The 22,757-nt window shown below is 51.6% G+C and overlaps 2 protein-coding genes across 2 annotated transcripts in view; one reads left to right on the top strand and one right to left on the bottom strand.

Annotated features, from left to right (window-relative positions):
• The first annotated feature begins 31 nt into the window (after positions 1 to 31).
• On the top strand, positions 32 to 5,975 carry dad1 (defender against cell death 1). The gene is made up of 3 exons (XM_069188818.1): positions 32 to 371; positions 2,614 to 2,787; positions 5,670 to 5,975. The coding sequence occupies exons 1-2, from the start codon at positions 161 to 163 to the stop codon at positions 2,742 to 2,744; spliced, it is 342 nt and encodes a 113-aa protein (XP_069044919.1). The 5' UTR covers positions 32 to 160; the 3' UTR covers positions 2,745 to 2,787; positions 5,670 to 5,975.
• A 1,474-nt stretch (positions 5,976 to 7,449) lies between these two features.
• LOC138238387 (protein-glutamine gamma-glutamyltransferase K-like) overlaps positions 7,450 to 22,757 on the bottom strand; it is a 38,366-nt gene continuing 23,058 nt past the window's right edge. Inside the window, 7 exon segments of the mRNA XM_069188819.1 lie at positions 7,450 to 10,423; positions 11,509 to 11,645; positions 12,046 to 12,206; positions 19,188 to 19,472; positions 20,607 to 20,760; positions 21,279 to 21,471; positions 21,563 to 21,701. Coding sequence (XP_069044920.1) covers positions 10,276 to 10,423; positions 11,509 to 11,645; positions 12,046 to 12,206; positions 19,188 to 19,472; positions 20,607 to 20,760; positions 21,279 to 21,471; positions 21,563 to 21,701 — 1,217 coding nt within the window. The 3' untranslated portion in view covers positions 7,450 to 10,275.

Consider the following 22,757-nt stretch of genomic DNA (forward strand, 5'->3'; position numbering starts at 1 on the left):
GCGACACCGGTTTCCTGTCTCTCCCGACTGACGGAGCGACACGTCTTCTTCGGAGAGCAGCGCGGGGATTTCCGGTTCTGGACAGACGGGCACAAGGATTGGGATTCCCAGGCACTTTGGCAGCGACCTCTTCAGCAAGCCCCACGCCCTCCTTCCCACGATGTCGAACTCGGTGCTGTCCGTGATCTCCCGGTTCCTGGACGAGTACTCCAGCAGCACGCTCAACCGGCTGAAGGTGGTGGACGCGTATCTGCTGTACATCCTGCTGACCGGGGCGCTGCAGTTCCTCTACTGCCTGCTGGTCGGCACCTTCCCCTTCAACAGCTTTCTCTCCGGCTTCATTTCCTGCGTGGGCTCCTTCATCCTCGGGGGTAAGACGCGCGGAACCCCTCTCTCTCAGTGCAGTGTTAATGTACTGGAGTGTCCAGTCAGTCAGTGTGTCTGTATGAACCCCTCTCTCTCAGTGCAGTGTTAATGTACTGGAGTGTCCAGTCAGTCAGTGTGTCTGTATGAACCCCTCTCTCTCAGTGCAGTGTTAATGTACTGGAGTGTCCAGTCAGTCAGTGTGTCTGTATGAACCCCTCTCTCTCAGTGCAGTGTTAATGTACTGGAGTGTCCAGTCAGTGTGTCTGTATGAACCCCTCTCTCTCAGTGCAGTGTTAATGTACTGGAGTGTCCAGTCAGTCAGTGTGTCTGTATGAACCCCTCTCTCTCAGTGCAGTGTTAATGTACTGGAGTGTCCAGTCAGTCAGTGTGTCTGTATGAACCCCTCTCTCTCAGTGCAGTGTTAATGTACTGGAGTGTCCAGTCAGTCAGTGTGTCTGTATGAACCCCTCTCTCTCAGTGCAGTGTTAATGTACTGGAGTGTCCAGTCAGTCAGTGTGTCTGTATGAACCCCTCTCTCTCAGTGCAGTGTTAATGTACTGGAGTGTCCAGTCAGTCAGTGTGTCTGTATGAACCCCTCTCTCTCAATGCAGTGTTAATGTACTGGAGTGTCCAGTCAGTGTGTCTGTATGAACCCATCTCTCTCAGTGCAGTGTTAATGTACTGGAGTGTCCAGTCAGAGTGTCTGTATGAACCCCTCTCTCTCAGTGCAGTGTTAATGTACTGGAGTGTCCAGTCAGTCAGTGTGTCTGTATGAACCCCTCTCTCTCAGTGCAGTGTTAATGTACTGGAGTGTCCAGTCAGTCAGTGTGTCTGTATGAACCCCTCTCTCTCAGTGCAGTGTTAATGTACTGGAGTGTCCAGTCAGTCAGTGTGTCTGTATGAACCCCTCTCTCTCAGTGCAGTGTTAATGTACTGGAGTGTCCAGTCAGTCAGTGTGTCTGTATGAACCCCTCTCTCTCAGTGCAGTGTTAATGTACTGGAGTGTCCAGTCAGTCAGTGTGTCTGTATGAACCCCTCTCTCTCAGTGCAGTGTTAATGTACTGGAGTGTCCAGTCAGTCAGTGTGTCTGTATGAACCCCTCTCTCTCAGTGCAGTGTTAATGTACTGGAGTGTCCAGTCAGTGTGTCTGTATGAACCCCTCTCTCTCAGTGCAGTGTTAATGTACTGGAGTGTCCAGTCAGTCAGTGTGTCTGTATGAACCCCTCTCTCTCAGTGCAGTGTTAATGTACTGGAGTGTCCAGTCAGTCAGTGTGTCTGTATGAACCCCTCTCTCTCAGTGCAGTGTTAATGTACTGGAGTGTCCAGTCAGTGTGTCTGTATGAACCCCTCTCTCTCAGTGCAGTGTTAATGTACTGGAGTGTCCAGTCAGTGTGTCTGTATGAACCCCTCTCTCAGTGCAGTGTTAATGTACTGGAGTGTCCAGTCAGTGTGTCTGTATGAACCCCTCTCTCTCAGTGCAGTGTTAATGTACTGGAGTGTCCAGTCAGTCAGTGTGTCTGTATGAACCCCTCTCTCTCAGTGCAGTGTTAATGTACTGGAGTGTCCAGTCAGTCAGTGTGTCTGTATGAACCCCTCTCTCTCAGTGCAGTGTTAATGTACTGGAGTGTCCAGTCAGTCAGTGTGTCTGTATGAACCCCTCTCTCTCAGTGCAGTGTTAATGTACTGGAGTGTCCAGTCAGTCAGTGTGTCTGTATGAACCCCTCTCTCTCAGTGCAGTGTTAATGTCCTGGAGTGTCCAGTCAGTCAGTGTGTCTGTATGAACCCCTCTCTCTCAGTGCAGTGTTCATGTCCTGGAGTGTCCAGTGTGATTAAAATGGTATGTGGTTGGACAGGACAGTCAGCGCTTCTGCTTCACATGCTGTGGTCTGCTGTCTGTGTGGAGTCTGCATGTTCCCCCATGTCCCTGGTGCCCTGTGGTCTTTCCTTCTCTGAATGCCTGCTCGACGGGTGTGATGGTCTGCAGTCGACTGTCCCTGTCTGTGCGGGGCTGGTGTCAGCCCTGTGCTCCGGCCCGTCGCTGCTCGCCGGGACTGTGTGGGGACGCATGAGCGTGGAGTTCTGCCACGAGGCTGTGGATTTCTGGCTGTGTTTTCCAGCTCTGTGGAGCTGCATCCCTTTGTCTGCTCTCTGGAGGTCGGCGGATAGCTGCGTTTATTCGGTCGCTCTGGGTTTTCCTGGGATGTGCGCTAACCCTGATATTGCCTCCCTGTTCCCTCTCTCTCCCAGTCTGCCTGCGCATCCAGATCAACCCCCAGAATAAGGGCGATTTCCTGGGCATCTCCCCGGAGCGCGCCTTCGCCGACTTCCTGTTCGCCCACACCGTGCTGCACCTCGTCGTCATCAACTTCATTGGCTGAGAGGACCGGCCCCGCCCCCTGCCCCTCCCCGCCCCTGGGCCAGGTGAGTGTGTGTGATCTGCTGGGCCCGGAGTGGGGAACAAGCTGCCCAGCCATGTTGTTGAAGCCGATACCCTGACTTCTCTCCAGACACAGCTGGGTGAGACCCCCCCAGTCAGGACAGAAGGATTGCCTTTACACAGAGGGTGGTGGGGGTGGGGAACAAGCTGCCCAGCCATGTTGTTGAAGCCGATACCCTGACTTCTCTCCAGACACAGCTGGGTGAGAGCCTCCAGTCAGGACAGAAGGATTGCCTTTACACAGAGGGTGGTGGGAGTGTGGAACAAGCTGCCCAGCCATGTTGTTGAAACCGATACCCTGGCTTCTCTCCAGACACAGCTGGGTGAGCTCCTCCAGTCAGGACAGGAGGCTCTTCTTTACACAGAGAGGGGTGGGGGCGTGGAACGTGCTGTGGCTTCATGCTGTTGAAGCCGATACCTTGATTTCTTTCAACAGTGGAGATGCACAGGTATCCCAGTGGTGTTGTGGGATATTGGCGGGTGGAATGGGAGGTGGCTCTGCGCCCTGCCCCTGTCTGTTCTGGAGAAACTCCACTGGTATGATGTGCTTCAGCCCAGCTGGCTTTATAAGTCACTGTTAAATCACCAATTTCTCCAGGCCTGGAGAAGCTTAACAGTGATGAGCTGGACGGGCGACTGGCTTAAATTGAGGAAGTTAGGGACCATTTGACACCAAATTCTGAAGAGCGCTCAGCCCTCAAGGCCCAGAGTTCCCATATACAGTTGCAAGAAAACGTTTGTGAACCCTTTGGAATTACCTGGATTTCTGCATTAATGACTCATAAAAATGTGGTCTGATCTTCAACGAAGTCACAATAATAGACAAACACAATCTGCTTAAACTAATAACACACAAACAATTGTACTTCTTGTCAATATTGAACACGTCGTTTAAAGATTCACAGTCCAGGCTGGAAAAATTGTGAACCCTTGTCTTTAGTAACTGGTAGAACCTGCTTGAGCAGCAATAGGCTTCCCCAAATGTTTCCTGTAGCTGCTGAGGCTTGCAGGACGGATAGGAGGAATTTTAGACCATTCCTCCTTGCACAACTGTTTCAGATCATTGATATTTCTGGGATTCCTTGCGTGAACAGCTCTCTTCAGGTCATGAGACAGCATCTGAACTGGGCTGAGGTCTGGACTCTGACTTGGCCGTTCCAGAACACGAATTCTCTTCTGTTTAAGCCATTCTGTTGTTGATTTACTCCTGTGTTTAGGGTCATTGTCTTGCTGCATCACCCAACTTCAGTTGAGCTTCAGGTGACGGACCGCTACCCTGACATTCTCCTGTGAAATGTCTTGATCCAATTTTGAATTCCTTGTACCCTCTGTGACAGCAAGCTGTCCAGGCCCTGAGCCAGCAAAGCAGCCCCAAACCATGATGCTCCCTCCACCATGCTTCACGGCTGGGATGAGATTTTGGTGTCGGTGTGCAGTGCTTTTTTTCCTCCAAACATAGCGTCGCGCATTTCTGCCAAAGAGTTCAACTTTTGTCTCATCCGCCCACAGAACATTGTCCCAGACGCGTTGTGGAACATCCAGGTGGTCTCTTGCCAACTAGAGATGTGCAGCAGTGTTTTTATTTGGAGAGCAGTGGTTTCCTCTGTGGTGTCCTTCCATGAACACCCTTCTTGTTCAGTGTTTTTCCTATAGTGGACACATGAACAGAGACTTTGGCAAGTCCAAGAGATTTCTGCTGGTCCTTTGCTGTTGCCCTAGAGTTCTTTTTCACCTCCTTCAGCATGGCACACTGCACTCTTGCTGTGATCTTTGCAGGACGCCCACTCCTAGGAAGAGTAGCAGCAGTACTGAATTTCCTCCATTTGTAGACAGTTTGTCTTACTGTGGCTTGATGAACACGCAGGCCTTTAGAAATGCGTTCGTAGCCTTTTCCAGCTTTATGCATCTCCACAGTTCTTCTCAGGTCTTTTGATCGGGGCATGGTTCACGTGAACAGCTCTTTCTTGAGAAGAGCAGACTCTGTCAGTAACCAGCCTTTGTGTGCCTTTTTTATAGGGCAGGGCACCTCCAACCCACACCTCCAGTCTCGTGTCATTGATGGGAACACCTGACTCCAGTTAGCTTTTGGAGAAGTCAATAGAGGTTCACATACTTTTTTTTCTGTGAATGTTTAAACGATGTGTTCAGTACCGACAAGAAGACGTACAATTGTTTGCGTGTTATTAGTTTAGGAAGATTGTGTTTGTCTAGTCTTGTGACTTTCAGCTGAAGATCAGACCACATTTTTATGAAATCCAGGCGATTCCGAAGGGTTCACAAGTTTTTACTTGCAACTGTAGGAACAAATGACCCTCCCGATCGGTCTCTGGTCGTACAGTGATAGTTGCCCCAGGGTGACCCGGATTGGAGCCCCGTAGGCTGGGACCCCTGCTTTTGATCCGGACTCCTGGTTTTACGGGGCTCTGGGCTGCTGCCGAGTGCGGTGGGCCAGGGTGCGAGGTCAGAGCCAGGGCGAGAAGGCAGGAGCGCCCCCTGCTGCTGGTCGCTGCTCACTGTGATGCTCCTTCGGATATTTTTGATTCACCCAGGGCAGGCCCCGACTCGGCGCCCCCACCCCATCCCCATCCCCATCCCTGCAGAGACAGCTTTGCAGTTGCTTCGGCATGAAGGGCACATGAATAAAACCGCTAACGCTGCTAGCAGTACTCTGGTGCGATAGCGCCCCCTGTCAGGCACAGCTGGAGAACTGCAGACCGCAGGGCGAGCCCACACAGGACAGAGGGAATGGCAGAGATGATCATATTCTTATACTTGTTTAGCTGCGTCGGGAATGGACAGAGCACTGCTCACAGGCTTTTCGTATGTTTTCAGCCCCCTGTTTTGTTCACTTGTTGGTGTTGTGTAGATGAACGAGTGGAGAGACGACGACTGAAACTCTGGATTTCGTTTTGGAATCTGACCGGCTGCCCGGCCCCCCTGGACCCCTGTGCGCGAGAGCGCCCCCCCCGAGCCCGCAGGCCCAGCGGTGGAACTGCAGCTGGCTCTGATGGCCGTAACAGCGCACCGAGTTCCTCAGTCTGCGCGCTGACTCCTTCGTCGGCTCGTCTCCACGGCCCTCGGGCTCCTGGCTTGGGAAAGTTTGTGTGTTTTTTTTCTAAACCTTCTGTAAAGAATAAACTTTCCTCCAGTGAGCCACTTGTTAACAAAATGAGCACAATGTGTTGGTTTCACTCTATGCATTTGTCTCTGTGTGTGGGGTGTGTCTGTCAGACCCTGTGTGTGTGTGTGTGTCTCCTCTGTGCCTGTGTGATGTTGCCATTCCTGTGTGGGTGTGTGTGTGTGTTTTGTAGTGGGATGTGTTGCTGTAGGGGGTGAGGCAGCCTCTCTCTGTATCAGGCCTGTATGGTGAAAGGAGAGGCTTTTTTGAAAGTCGGTTGTGGTGGATTCACTCTGGCCTGACCTACCTCTGAAAGCGAGTAAGACGGAGTCTTTCCCAGCCGCTGCCCGAGCTTGAGGAAACAAGAGGTAAAAAGTAAAACTTCCGTCATTTTCCAGCGGTAGACGGTCCGGTCCGGGTCTCCCGCACAAAACACGGCTACAGTCGCCCGGGGCGGAAACGCTGTTGCTAAGCGACCAGGGCTACGGAAGTCAGCGGGCGTCGCTAGGCAACCGGACGCCAAGGGCCGGACCGTCACAGGCGATTCGGCGGGAATGTACGGACCGGTCGAAGCGCGGTTAAAAACATCGTTTTCCACGGCGCTTCCGTCAGTTCAATCTTTCCGCGGAAAGGGCGTTTGTCACCGCAACCTGTTAAAGATGTCGCCCCCCTAGTGCCCCGCCGGGATCATTCCTGCGTTGCGGAGGCACACGGAACCGGATATGCGCCGCAATTCGCTTCCGTGTCGGGAAAGACGACCGGCGACGTTTTCGAAGAGTTTTTAAACCCCTAGTAGTTACACTGGAGAATAGGATGAGCGGACTGTATTCCCAGAGTCATTGACCATGCCGCAGCGAGTGCTGGCGCCATTAAGAGCGCTTCTCCACTCTGGTTGGAAAGGTAGCGGCCGTTGTTTCTGGGCCCGGGTGAGACAAACGGGTCGTCCTGGGGCGGTTTACCCACACGAACAGGACACGCGTGGGGCTGCACTGCCGCACCTTTATTACAGCAGCTTTGGTATCCAGGCTGTACACGACTGGGAAACCTCTCTCTCTCTCTCTATGTGGTAATACATAGGATTGACCGCTAGGTGTCGCAGCGGTTTAGCGTTCAAGACTCGGTCTAAAAAATTCGTCCTGCTGAGCGGACACTCCAGTACATTAACACTGCACTGAGAGAGAGGGGTTCATACAGACACACTGACTGGACACTCCAGTACATTAACACTGCACTGAGAGAGAGGGGTTCATACAGACACACTGACTGACTGGACACTCCAGTACATTAACACTGCACTGAGAGAGAGGGGTTCATACAGACACACTGAGTGGACACTCCAGTACATTAACACTGCACTGAGAGAGAGGGGTTCATACAGACACACTGACTGACTGGACACTCCAGTACATTAACACTGCACTGAGAGAGAGGGGTTCATACAGACACACTGACTGACTGGACACTCCAGTACATTAACACTGCACTGAGATAACAAGGAACTGGCAGAAGAAAGCAGATGACAGCAGACTTCACCTCTCACTGGAGAATACCTGTGATATTGGCAGTATTTATTCATTTTGACAACAATCAAATACAAAAAAGTGTACAGTAGACACATTTAACAGTATACAGGCTACATGAGTTTAACTGGGTACAGTCAACACATTTAACAGTATACAGGCTACATGAGTTTAACTGCGTACAGTCAACACACTTAACAGTATACAGGCTACATGAGTTCAACTATGTACAGTCGACACAATTAAAACACCTTAACAATTATCCTTCACACAGCTCTTCAGGCAGGTAATACTGACGGAAACATTTGAGTACAGCAACAGTCACAATCATCAAGACCGAAGTCAGAGACTTCACAGAGGAGTTTACAAGTTCTGATTGACAGGAATGGAGCAGGAGGACAGAAAGACTTCACTGCAGTCTGTGCATGAGCATGCCACACAGGCTGATGAGAGATTTTTAAATCGTGTTTATAGTAGAGAGTAATAATAATAATAATAATAATGCTGAGGTTAAAAGCAATAACTAATGACTCTCCTACCTAACATCCTTGATCTCAGGCTCCACCAAACATATTACTGAAATGTCACAAACTATCTTTATATCAATAATTGTAAATGCCTGTCATTCAGTGGGAGTCTGAATATAATCACAGTCAATAACTCATCCAGTTTATGTTAAAGTCAGTCCAGTCCAGCCTGGAGAGTCTCACACTGCTCTGTCAGTGTCAGTGGAGTCTGATTATAATCTCAGTTAATCGCTAATCAAGATCACAGTCCAGTCAGTCCAGTCCGGCCTGGAGAGTCTCACACTGCTCTGTCAGTGTCAGTGGAGTCTGATTATAATCTCAGTTAATCACTAATCAAGATCACAGTCCAGTCAGTCCAGTCCAGTCTGGAGAGTCTCACACTGCTCTGTCAGTGTCAGTGGAGTCTGATTATAATCTCAGTGAATCACTAATCAAGATCACAGTCCAGTCAGTCCAGTCCAGCCTGGAGAGTCTCACACTGCTCTGTCAGTGTCAATGGAGTCTGATTATAATCTCAGTGAATCACTAATCAAGATCACAGTCCAGTCAGTCCAGTCCAGCCTGGAGAGTCTCACACTGCTCTGTCAGTGTCAGTGGAGTCTGATTATAATCTCAGTGAATCACTAATCAAGATCACAGTCCAGTCAGTCCAGTCCAGCCTGGAGTGTCTCACACTGCTCTGTCAGTGTCAGTGGAGTCTGAATATAATCACAGTCAATAACTAATCCAGTTTATGTTAAAGTCAGTCCAGTCCAGCCTGGAGAGTCTCACACTGCTCTGTCAGTGTCAGTGGAGTCTGATTATAATCTCAGTTAATCACTAATCAAGATCACAGTCCAGTCAGTCCAGTCCAGCCTGGAGAGTCTCACACTGCTCTGTCAGTGTCAGTGGAGTCTGATTATAATCTCAGTGAATCACTAATCAAGATCACAGTCCAGTCAGTCCAGTCCAGCCTGGAGAGTCTCACACTGCTCTGATAGTGTCAGTGGAGTCTGATTATAATCTCAGTGAATCACTAATCAAGATCACAGTCCAGTCAGTCCAGCCTGGAGAGTCTCACACTGCTCTGTCAGTGTCAGTGGAGTCTGATTATAATCTCAGTGAATCACTAATCAAGATCACAGTCCAGTCAGTCCAGTCCAGCCTGGAGAGTCTCACACTGCTCTGATAGTGTCAGTGGAGTCTGATTATAATCTCAGTTAATCACTAATCAAGATCACAGTCCAGTCAGTCCAGTCCAGTAAAGTCTAGGAAAGCCCAGTGTGGCTCAGATTGCTTTTTCACTGGAGTTTTGTTCATGTCTCTAGTGACTGGTCACAGCTGATCCGGTTCACTGGACCTTTCCTTACAGTGCAAAGTCCGATCAGATCGTTATGAAAATAAAACAAAACAGATGTGAAATGTGAGAACCCTCTTGCCCTCCTCCCCGTAGCTCTGCCAGAGGCTGACGTCTCCTCGGGGGGGAGTCTGGGCAGTGGTCACGCACTGGGACTGGGAGAGCCTCACTGGGACAGTTCTTACAGGTGGTGGGTCAAGGAGACGCCCCCCGCCATGTGCTCTTTGGGGTGCACTGCAGCCTTGCACCTCAGCATCCGGCCCTGGTCCCAGATGCCACGCTGCAGTGTAAGGGCCTGCTCCCTTTCGTGCTCGGTGTTTTGTGCTGTCGTTGTTTCGTGCCTCTACCAACAATCGAGCATGAAGGACAGAGGGGCAGAGAGGGCAGAGAGGGCAGAGAGGACAGAGAGGACAGAGGGACAGAGAGGGCAGAGGGGTAGAGAGGGCAGAGAGGGCAGAGAGGGCAGAGAGGACAGAGAGGACAGAGGGGTAGAGAGGGCAGGGGGACAGAGAGGGCAGAGAGGGCAGGGGGGCAGAGAGGGCAGGGGGACAGAGAGGACAGAGAGGGCAGAGAGGGCAGAGAGGACAGAGGGACAGAGAGGGCAGAGGGGTAGAGAGGGCAGAGAGGACGGAGGGGCAGAGAGGGCAGGGGGACAGAGGGGCAGAGAGGACAGAGAGGACAGAGGGGCAGAGAGGGCAGAGGGGCAGAGAGGACAGAGGGGCAGAGAGGACAGAGGGGCAGAGAACAGAGGAGGACAGAGTGGGTAGAGAGGGTAGAGGGGCAGAGGACAGAGGACAGAGAGTCAGAGGGGTGTGTGTGTGGGGAAACATTCTCTGACGGCGCTTCACAGCCTCTCTGCGAGACGGCGCTTGTCCCCTCTCACAGCAGCGGAGGGAGGCTGGGGTGGGGAGAGAGCTCGCGGCTCGAGAGACACGGCTGGTGAGCGTGGGGGGGGCTGGAGCGAGGGGGGCTCACAGCCTCTCCTTCACATCGATCTCCGTGACCCCGTGCACCTGGGTGAGCTGGCGGCAGTCCATCGAGGCGATAAGTTTCCTGAGGCCGGAGCGCGTAGGGACGAATTTCTCTGTCAGATTGACTGTGCAGTGTTTACCTATATCACTGAGAGAGAGACAGAGGGGTTAATACAGACACCCTGACTGGACACTCCAGTACATTAACACTGCACTGAGAGAGAGACAGAGGGGTTCATACAGACACACTGACTGACTGGACACTCCAGTACATTAACACTGCACTGAGAGAGAGGGGTTCATACAGACACACTGACTGGACACTCCAGTACATTAACACTGCACTGAGAGAGAGGGGTTCATACAGACACACTGACTGACTGGACACTCCAGTACATTAACACTGCACTGAGAGAGAGGGGTTCATACAGACACACTGACTGACTGGACACTCCAGTACATTAACACTGCACTGAGAGAGAGGGGTTCATACAGACACACTGACTGACTGGACACTCCAGTACATTAACACTGCACTGAGAGAGAGGGGTACATTAACACTGCACTGAGAGAGAGACAGAGGGGTTCATACAGACACACTGACTGACTGGACACTCCAGTACATTAACACTGCACTGAGAGAGAGGGGTTCATACAGACACACTGACTGACTGGACACTCCAGTACATTAACACTGCACTGAGAGAGAGGGGTTCATACAGACACACTGACTGACTGGACACTCCAGTACATTAACACTGCACTGAGAGAGAGGGGTTCATACAGACACACTGACTGGACACTCCAGTACATAAACACTGCACTGAGAGAGAGGGGTTCATACAGACACACTGACTGACTGGACACTCCAGTACATTAACACTGCACTGAGAGAGAGGGGTTCATACAGACACACTGACTGACTGGACACTCCAGTACAGTAACACTGCACTGAGAGAGAGGGGTTCATACAGACACACTGACTGACTGGACACTCCAGTACATTAACACTGCACTGAGAGAGAGGGGTTCATACAGACACACTGACTGACTGGACACTCCGGTACATTAACACTGCACTGAGAGAGAGGGGTTCATACAGACACACTGACTGACTGGACACTCCAGTACATTAACACAGTACGTGAACAGTAGTAACTCCAGTTAAGACAGACAGTGTGTGAAGTAAGACATACTCAGAGACAGAGAAAAGGATGGACGTAGCTCTCTCACCCCACTGCGATCTCACGAACACTTTGCAGGCCCAGTCCCTCCACCCTGAACACCACTCCCTTCAGTACGATGGGGAGGGGGTTGGTAAAGGTGATCTTCGCCGTCATCTCGCTGCCCACCACAGCGTCCCCTAGTGGCTGGAAACGCACACAACAGCGATCAGAACCACCTGACAGTCGCGCAACTCACACCTGCTGGGCTACCAGCACACATTCCCTTTCCAGGACCTGCTAGTAAACGAATGATTTTATCAATCAGAGAAAAACGTATCTGGCACCCGCATTCTTGATCGACATTGATTATCACTCCCAGTGACTCGTGCAGGTCTGGTGTAATTGATTGCTAGCTATTGATTAGTTGTGTAGATCGTGCATGAAGAGACAGCTGGCTGGTACTTTTACTCTCATTTATTTATTCCTCGTTGCGGACCTGGATGTGTGGAAAACGCTTGAGTGAGTCTTAACTCTGAATGACTGATACCGTGCAGGTGGAAAAGCGTGATTGATTGATTGATTGATTGATTGATTGATTGATTACCTGTATGTTCAGGTCAGGCGTGCGTAAGCGGAACGAGTACTGAGTGGCCAGAACCTGTCCCGTCTCACTGACCCGGGCCGTCACAATGAGCATCAGAGCCGCCTGATCCACCAGCTTGTCCTGGTAGTCCTTATAGGGGAGGACCCAGTCCACTGTCTTCACTGAGAGAGAGAGAGAGAGAGGCAGCACAGAAGATGAGCTCCTAATTTCTTTGAGATTTTATTGTTTTCTGGAACTGAACAAATAGTCTAGGAATAAGGCAACATCTAACAAAACTAAAGAAAACTACAGAAGTAAAGAAATAATTTGCCATTGGGAAAAAAAAAAATCAACAAAGCGAACATCTAAAAAACTGAAGATCAACTATAAGACACAGCTACACCTGAGGATAAAGGACCTGAGGAAAAACTCCAAAAAGAAAAATCCCCAAGAGATGAAGAGGAACAAACAGAAAAGGAATCATTAAAACAAGGATATAAGAATAAGAAGACAAGAAAGAAAGAAAGAAAGAGAAAAAGTACACCAAAGGAAACAAGAAGGAAAGGGAAAATACAAGCAGCATCAAGAGAAGCCAAGAACTCAGCCATCAACACGAAAAACACCTGGTAAGCCCTGTTCTTTCTTCTCCTTTCTTGAAGAAGCCTCTAAAAAATTGAACTGTTTTGTAGATAAAAGTTTAAAAAGTCTTTAGAAAAAGGTACCTTAAAGTTTAAATTAAACAAAATACCACTTGGGCCCACTACACTCAAAAGGCCAAAGTTGAAGAACCTGTTCCCAAGCAACAGGGGGCTGATTGTATTCAAAACGCCCGAGCCAGGCCGTCTGTTTGCTCTTCTCACCTGGGCCCATTGTATTTAAAAGAGCAAGATGAGTACAGAGCAGAACACAGCCCCACTGGACCAGCCCTGCCCCCTCAGCACAGTACTCCAGTACCCTGAGGACGTGAAAACCGTTAAGACCAGGAAACAGTACAAAGACTCCTGGATGAAAGAAAACCCAGAGACCCTCATTGCTGACTACTGCCAGGCAGGAGAAAAGCACATAAAAACCAACCTGCTCTTTTTTACTGAGCATCCGAATGCCTGGCACACAGCTGTGTGTAAGAATTATACAAACACCACCAGAAGGGGCATCAGCAAAGGCAGGCAAATCTCCATAGGGGGCGACAGCGAGGTAGAAGACACTGTCCTGACTGTCAACACCTACCACAATGGTACAGTGATGATACAGGGCAGTGAGGCCGCTCTGGAGCTTTTCGAGGAAAAGTTCACAGACCTTAAAACACAGGCCGACCTGGAGAAACCTCCCCCAGAAACAGGAGAGAGACCCAGCAGCCTGATGCCCGCCACACCGGAGAGTTCAGCTCCACCTGACTCAGAGCCCACAAACACAGCCTCAGCCACAGAACAGCCCAGCAAAAGTGTAGCCCTCGGCAACACGGAAACACACCACCCGGACACACACAGCCCACACCAACCCCCCTGTGACCACAGCACAGTGCGCCTCCTGAGAGAGAAACTCTCTGCTCTGGAGCTGGACTTCACTGAGTTCAAGGAGCTGATGCTGGGGAGACTCATAGAGGGGCAGACAGCACAACAGCTAAGAGACGAGGTTAACAAACACAGGAACGAATGTAAAACCTCCAACAAACAGCTCAGGGTACAGATGGAGGAGCTGCTGCGGGACAACAGTAAGCTGCAGTCGGAAGTAGCAGAGCTGAGAGAGGAGCTGCAGCTCGCGGAGAGGACAAGCAAGACTCTCAAAGACCAGCTGAGGAAACTCACTACTTCCCACTGCAGCCCTGACTGCAACAGAACAGCCCTGAGACCCAGAACACACAACTCACAACACCCACCACCAACCCGCAAAGACACACCCACCTCCACACAACCTGACACCCCTACAACCCCCACCACCAACTCCCACTTACCCAGTACCCCCACCGTAGCAAACACCACACCCACTGCACCCCCCGGCACCCCAAATCCCCTTACAACTCTACTGCCCAAAAGCACACCCACCTTGCCGAACACTCAGGGTGACCCACACACACACCCGGCCCCACCCAACTCCTCCACCTCACACACTGCACCCCCCCAAGCAGCCCCCCGCCCGGCAGCACAGCGCCCCTCCAGCAGACTGGACACCAGAGGCAGACGCATGGAAGTAGCCCTTCTCATCGACTCCAACGGGAGGTACATCGATGAGCACAGGCTCTTCCCGGGATTACAAACAGCAAAGCTCTGGTGTCCGACGACAGAGAAGGCCCTGCAGCTGCTGTCCAGGTCGGTACTGGGAGCCCCTCAGCACATCATCATCCACACCGGCACCAACGACTTGAGGACCCAGAGGGAGCAGGTGGCCCAGTCCATCAGGAGAGTGGCAGAGAGGGCCATACAGGAGTTCCCTCGCGCCCGAATTGTCATCTCCACCCTGCTGCCGAGACAGGACGAGCAGCACCACACCATCCAGAGAATCAATGCCGAGATCTCACGGTGCTGCGCCCTGCTCCCAAACGTCTATCTGGCCCATCACTCCACCCTTGGACCACAGCATCTACACGACCATAAACACCTCAAAAAACAGACCATTGGACTCTTCACAAAAACTCTAAAAGACACCACACTGGGCAGACACCCAAACAGCATCCCAGAGAGAAACAGGAGGACTACCAGAGGAACGCCCCAGCACCCACACCCCCAACCCAGACCAGCTCAACCCACAAAGAACAGAACCAGCACCACCCTACAGCCCTCCAACCCAGACCAACGACCGAACAGGACCAGAACCAGCGCCCCACCCCATGCCCCTCACCCAGACCAGCAGCTGAACCGGACCAGAACCACAACCCCTCCCCACCCAGCACAACAACAGAGCCGGACCAAGCCCCTCCTGCACAGCTACGCCGCAGCCCTGGCCAGACCAGCAGTCCCGAGTGGTTTGGAGCTGGGAGAAATCCGGCAGCTCCTGAACCTCATCTGCACCCGGCTTATGAGCTGAACTTCCATCACCCACAGCGACAGACAAAAACCCAGCACAATACTTGTTTCTGTTGATGATGCAAATGTCCGACACAAATTTGATACAGTTCCAGAAAACAATAACAAATTGCAAAGATAATTCAAACGATGACAATGAGATCTCTAAAGATAAGTATGTGGAACATTCAGGGTCTGGGCTCGTCAGCATTTGGGCTGAAGAGCACTGATCCTGAATTTATCAAGGATGTAAAGGAGACAGACATCATGATCCTACAGGAGACATGGTGTCGGGGAGACTTGGCTACCCACTGTCCCCCAGGCTACAAGGAGATCATGGTGCCCTCTGTCAAAAAACCCCAAATCACCCGGGGCAGAGACTCTGGGGGGATCATTGTGTGGTACAGAGCGGAGCTCAGTCACTCCATACAATTAGTAAAGAAAGAAGAGTCACGAGTTTGGCTTAAAATCAAAAGAAATACCATCTGTACAGAAAACGAGGTTTTCCTGTGTGCTGTCTACATCCCGCCCTCAGAATCCCCCTACTACAGTGAGGGAATTCTCCCCAGTCTCCACACGGAGATCGGTCACTTCCAGGGCCAGGGAAACGTGCTGCTCTGTGGTGACCTCAACGCACGAACAGGCACACTGGCAGACTTCACCAGCACACAGGGAAATACTCACATATTCGGACAATCCCCTCTGTACCACACACCGGTCACCTCACACAGGTGCAGCCATGACACCACGGTCAACAGCACCGGGCGCGAGCTGCTGCAGCTCTGTCAAGGGCTGGGCCTGTACATCGTCAACGGCAGGACTAGAGGGGACTCTCTAGGCAGGTTCACCTACAGCTCAGCTCTGGGCAGCAGTGTGGTGGACTACGCCATCACCGACCTGGACCCCTCCTGTATCAGTGCCTTCACTGTCAGGCCACAAACTCCCCTCTCCGACCACAGCCAGATCACACTCTACATGAAGAGAACACACCAGCACAGAGACACACTGACACAGCCCAGCCAGCTGTATGACCTCAACCAGGCATACAGATGGGACACAGACAGCCTAGACAGATACCAAACTGCACTGGGCCATGAGGAAATTCAGACACTGATGGACACATTCCTAAACACTCCGTATCAAACCAACAAATTAGGCATAAACTTGGCCACACAAAAACTAAATCACCTATTCCACAAACTAGCATCAAAATCTAAGCTAAAAACAACTACATCAAAAAACTACCAAAAAACAAAAGCAAAAGAAAAGTGGTTTGATACGGAGTGCAAAAACATCAGAAATGCACTACGAAAAGTCTCAAATGAAAAACACAGACAACCACACAACACAGATCTGCGACTCAGGTACTGTGACATGGTAAAACTTTACAAACACACGCTGAAAAAGAAAAGAAACACATACATAGACAAACAACTTGCAGAAATTGAGGAGTCACTAAATCAGAATTGTTTCTGGGAGAAGTGGAACAACTTAAACAAATCAAAACCAGAAGAATTGGCCATCCAAAATGGAACAATCTGGCAAACATACTTTGAAAATCTCTATGAAAAGCTCCCAAATACAAATCAATCAGACCAAAACACCATTTATGAAAAACTCAAAATTTTGGAATTGGCTATCAAAGACAACCAAAACCCCTTAGACTCCCCAATCACTGAGCAGGAGCTACTGGACAAACTCCAGGCCCTCAGACCACGCAAAGCCTGTGGCCATGATGGAGTCATAAATGAGATGCTGAGACACAGCAGCCCAAAGTTGCAACAAGCCCTGCTCAAACTCCTCAATCTCATCATGACAGCCGGATGTTTCCCCGAGGCCTGGAACCAAGGACTGATCACGCCCATCTATAAGAGTGGAGATAAACTCGATCCCAACAACTACCGGGGCATCTGTGTGAACAGTAACCTGGGGAAGGTATTCTGCAGTATCCTAAATACACGAATACTGGCCTTCCTTACCGAACACAATGTCCTGAGTAAAAGTCAGATTGGCTTCTTGCCAGATCACCGCACATCTGATCACATTTACACCCTACACACACTGATAGACAAACACGTCCACCAAAAACACAAAGGAAAAATTTTTGCCTGCTTTGTCGATTTCAAAAAAGCATTTGACTCGATTTGGCATGAGAGATTGTTTTATAAACTACTCCAAAGTGGCATAGGGGGCAAAGTGTACGACATCATTAAATCAATGTATTCAGAGAGCAAATGTGCAGTGAAAATTGGAAACAAAAGGACTAAATTCTTCACCCAAGGCCGCGGGGTGAGACAGGGCTGCAGCCTGAGCCCAACACTGTTCAATATCTATATCAATGAATTAGCAGGAATGTTGGAGCAGTCTGCAGCTCCTGGTCTTACACTACACGACACAGAAATCAAGTTTCTGCTCTACGCAGATGACCTGGTCCTGCTGTCGCCCACAGAACAGGGGCTGCAGCAGAACCTGGCACTGCTGGAGCAGTACTGTCAGACCTGGGCACTGACAGTCAATCTGGACAAGACCAGAGTTATGGTTTTCCAGAAGAAAGCCAGACCTCAGGGAAACAGGTACAAATTCACACTGAACAAGAACACATTGGAGCACACATCCAGCTACACATATCTCGGTCTCACCATCAGCTCTTCCGGGAGTTTTGACCTGGCAGTGAAGGCACTGAGGGAGAAGGCACTCAGGGCTTTCTACGCAATAAGAAGGAGGCTCTTCAACATCAACCCACCAACAAGAATCTGGCTCCAAATATTTGAAAGTGTAATCCAACCCATTGCCCTATACGGCAGTGAAGTTTGGGGTCCCCTCACAGACCAGGATTACACCCAATGGGACAAACACCCCACAGAAACTCTGCACATGGAGATCTGTAGAATCATCCTCCGTGTGCAGAGAAAAACTCCTAACAACGGGTGCAGGGCCGAATTAGGCCAGTACCCACTATTGATAAACATACAGAAAAGAATATTAAAGTATTGGCTACACCTAAAAAACAGCGACCAAAATTCCTACCACCACAAAGCCCTGCTGAGCCAAGAGCTGAGCCCAAAACAGAGCCCCCTGAGCCAGCTGGTCCTGAGGCTCACCGACCTGAGCCACACCAACACTAACCAGCCTCAGGACAGCACTGCTAGAGCACCACAACCCAGACTCAACCACATCACAGCACAGATCAAACAGCAATATCTCACACACTGGGACACACACACACAAACACAACATAAACTGGAATGCTACAGAACCTTAAACAGACAATACACACTAGCTGAATATTTGACCAAAATAAAAAATAACAAACAGAAACAGACCCTGACGAAGTACAGGCTCAGTGACCACAACCTGGCCATAGAAACTGGGCGACACAGGCAGACCTGGCTGCCCAGAGAGGACAGGCTGTGCTCCCACTGCCAGCAGGGAGAAATAGAGACAGAGGTGCACTTCCTACTGCACTGTGACAGATACTCTGGGATTAGAGAAACATTCTTCCCGAAATTCAGAAATCTAATCCCAGAGTTCCCACACCTGCCAAAACCACAACAGGTCCCAATCCTACTGGGAGAGGGAGGAGGGAACTCAGTTGATCTGGCAGCCCAGTATGTGATCTCCTGTCACAGTCTGAGGAACAGTGAGTCCGTCTCCCAATAATGCTCCAGCTGCCTACAGTATGTCAATATTATATAATATGTCTTTGTTGTAAATGTCTGTAACATGTCTGTAGATTTTATTTTACTTCTATTTTTTTGTTTTGTTCTATGTTAATTTTATTATTTTTATTTGCTTTGGCAACACTGATTGTACCCATCGGTCATGCTAATAAAGCACCTTGAATTGAATTGAATTGAATTGAAATTGAGAGAGAGAGAGGGAGAGAGAGGGAGAGAGAGAGAGAGGGAGAGAGAGAGGGAGGTTCATACAGACACACTGACTGACTGCTAGAAACTGGAAACAGGAAACTGATGTTACTGTAGCTCTGGACTGGTCATTTCCTCCATTGCCTTGACCACCGTTTCCCTCAACTTCAACACAGTGAATCAGTGAATCGGAGCTCACTGGCCACAGAGGGAGACCGACCCCTGTGTGGCCCCGAGTGTCCCTCGCCCCCGTCGCCGGCCGTCGTGAGCCTGGCGTGAGAGGGCCACGGAGCCTCACCTTCATTGCCCTGCAGCCCGATGAGCACCGTGTCCCTCCGGACGGCGGCCTTGAGCACGCCGGTGTAGTACATGACTGCCACCTGGCTGTGGACGGTGGTACTGCGCGGCGCGGCGCTGGTGTTGCGGATGGTGATGGCCAGGGTGGCGTCTCCGCCCATGCGGGGCTCCTCCCCCTTCAGGGCCACCTCGATGCCCACGTCTGCGGACGCGGGGGGGTTGTACACGTCGGGCTTGGTGCCATAGCGACAGGCCGTCTCCACGGCGATGCGTTCCTCCTCCGATCCTGGTGGACAGAGGCGGGGGGGAATGGGTGAGTGTACAGTGTAGGCTCTCCTCCTGTCTGTCCCTCGCCCTCTCACCTCCTCTCTCCTCCTGTCTGTCCCTCGCCCTCTCACCTCCTCTCTCCTCCTGTCTGTCCCTCGCCCTCTCACCTCCTCTCTCCTCCTGTCTGTCCCTCGCCCTCTCACCTCCTCTCTCCTCCTCCTGTCTGTCCCTCGCCCTCTCACCTCCTCTCTCCTCCTGTCTGTCCCTCGCCCTCTCACCTCCTCTCTCCTCCTCCTGTCTGTCCCTCGCCCTCTCACCTCCTCTCTCCTCCTGTCTGTCCCTCGCCCTCTCACCTCCTCTCTCCTCCTCCTGTCTGTCCCTCACCCTCTCACCTCCTCTCTCCTCCTGTCTGTCCCTCGCCCTCTCACCTCCTCTCTCCTCCTGTCTGTCCCTCACCCTCTCACCTCCTCTCTCCTCCTGTCTGTCCCTCGCTCTCTCACCTCCTCTCTCCTCCTGTCTGTCCCTCGCCCTCTCACCTCCTCTCTCCTCCTCCTGTCTGTCCCTCGCCCTCTCACCTCCTCTCTCCTCCTGTCTGTCCCTCGCCCTCTCACCTCCTCTCTCCTCCTGTCTGTCCCTCGCCCTCTCACCTCCTCTCTCTCCTCCTGTCTGTCCCTCGCCCTCTCACCTCCTCTCTCCTCCTGTCTGTCCCTCAGCCTGTCACCTCCTCTCTCTCCTCTCCTTCACCCCTCTCACCTCCTCTCTCCCTCACCCTCTCACCTCCGCTCTTCTCCTCTTGTCTGTCCCTCACCCTCTCACCTCCTCTCTCTCTCCTCTCCCTCCTCTCTGTCCCCTCTCTCTCCTCTCTCCCTCCTCTCTCTCCTCTCTGTCCCCTCTCTCTCCTCTCTCACCTCCTCTCTCTCCTCTCTCCCTCCTCTCTCTCTCCTCTCTCTCTCCTCACTCTCTCTCCTCTCTCCTCTCTCTCTCCTCTCTCTCTCCTCTCCCTCCTCTCTGTCCCCTCTCCCTCCTCTCTCTCCTCTCTCTCCTCTCTGTCCCCTCTCTCTCTCCTCTCTCTCCTCTCTCTCCTCTCTCTCCTCTCTGTCCCCTCTCTCTCCCCTCTCTCTCCTCTCTGTCCCCTCTCTCTCCTCTCTCTCACCCTCGGGGTGCTTGTAGAGGTCAGTGATGTCCATCCTCTCGTTGGAGCCCACAGCCTTGGTGCTGATGCAGTGGCCGACGGCCTTCGTCTCCGCGTGGATCTTTTTAAAGGTCCCGTCTGGGTTTCTCTGCCAGTAGATCTTGTCGCTGTTCACCTGGGAGACGGGGAGAGAGGAGGAGAGAGGGGTCACCGACGACGCTCTGTGTGTACGGAGCCCGAGATGGAGAAACTGGGTGAACATGATGGGTGGTGTGTGTCTGAGTCAGAGAGACAGACACCGACTTCATTCTTGAGATAGAGAGAGACAGGTACAGAGAGAGAGACGAGTACAAACACAGAGAGAGAAGGATCAGGAGAGAGAGACAGACACAGAAAGAGAGACAGGGACAGACACAGAAACAGGGAGAGACACACAGAGAGACAGGTATTGACAGAGAGACGGGGACAGACACAGAGAGACAGGTATTGACAGAGAGACGGGGACAGACACAGAGAGACAGGTATTGACAGAGAGACAGGTATTGACAGAGAGACAGACACAGAGAGACAGGTATTGACAGAGAGACGGGGACAGACACAGAGAGACAGGTATTGACAGAGAGACGGGGACAGACACAGAGAGACAGGTATTGACAGAGAGACGGGGACAGGGACAGGGACAGGGCCCCGCACCTCTGCGAAGATGAAGGGCGTGTCGTGCTTGAGGTAGACCATGCCCGTGCGGATGGCGCTGACGGAGGCCGGGCCGCAGCAGAAGGTGCCCTGGCTGGTCTCCTGGGGCGTGGCGTCCACCGCCTGCCAGCCGCCCATGCCCGGGGGCAGGTCCGGCCGCGCCATCCAGCAGTCGTTCCACACGTGGAAGTTCCTGGGGGGCGAGGGGGGGGAGGGGCGTGAGCGCGCCGCCGCCGGCCGGGCCCTGGCGTCACGGCGATGAGCTCACGGTCGCGCCGCCTCACCAGATGGAGTCGGAGTTCAGGCTCTCCAGCGGCTCCATGTCCTCGTCGAAGTAGATGTCGGTGGTCAGGGAAACGTCCGTGTCGTGGGCGGAGCTGAAGTTCGTAACAGGGCGTCCAGCAATACCCAGACAGCGCAGCACTGACAGACAGACAGAGAGAGAGAGGGGTTAATACACTCCAGTACAGTAACACTGCACTGAGAGAGAGGGGTTCATACAGACACACTGACTGACTGGACACTCCAGTACATTAACACTGCACTGAGAGAGAGGGGTTCATACAGACACACTGACTTACTGGACACTCCAGTACATTAACACTGCACTGAGAGAGAGGGGTTCATACAGACACACTGACTGACTGGACACTCCAGTACATTAACACTGCACTGAGAGAGAGGGGTTCATACAGACACACTGACTGACTGGACACTCCAGTACATTAACACTGCACTGAGAGAGAGGGGTTCATACAGACACACTGACTGACTGGACACTCCAGTACATTAACACTGCACTGAGAGAGAGGGGTTCATACAGACACACTGACTGACTGGACACTCCAGTACATTAACACTGCACTGAGAGAGAGGGGTTCATACAGACACACTGACTGGACACTCCAGTACATTAACACTGCACTGAGAGAGAGGGGTTCATACAGACACACTGACTGACTGGACACTCCAGTACATTAACACTGCACTGAGAGAGAGGGGTTCATACAGACACACTGACTGGACACTCCAGTACATTAACACTGCACTGAGAGAGAGGGGTTCACACAGACACACTGACTGACTGGACACTCCAGTACATTAACACTGCACTGAGAGAGAGGGGTTCATACAGACACACTGACTGGACACTCCAGTACATTAACACTGCACTGAGAGAGAGGGGTTCACACAGACACACTGACTGACTGGACACTCCAGTACATTAACACTGCACTGAGAGAGAGGGGTTCATACAGACACACTGACTGGACACTCCAGTACATTAACACTGCACTGAGAGAGAGGGGTTCACACAGACACACTGACTGACTGGACACTCCAGTACATTAACACTGCACTGAGAGAGAGGGGTTCATACAGACACACTGACTGACTGGACACTCCAGTACATTAACACTGCACTGAGAGAGAGGGGTTCACACAGACACACTGACTGACTGGACACTCCAGTACATT

Source organism: Lepisosteus oculatus, chromosome 4 (assembly GCF_040954835.1).
Source record: "Lepisosteus oculatus isolate fLepOcu1 chromosome 4, fLepOcu1.hap2, whole genome shotgun sequence".
Taxonomy (NCBI): domain Eukaryota; kingdom Metazoa; phylum Chordata; class Actinopteri; order Semionotiformes; family Lepisosteidae; genus Lepisosteus; species Lepisosteus oculatus.

Coding starts and splice junctions, on each gene's coding strand:
- dad1 (XM_069188818.1), top strand. CDS start 161: ATGTCGAACTCGGTGCTGTCCGTGATCTCCCGGTTCCTGGACGAGTAC. Junction 372..2,613: donor GGGCTCCTTCATCCTCGGGG/GTAAGACGCGCG, acceptor TCTCTCTCCCAG/TCTGCCTGCGCATCCAGATC.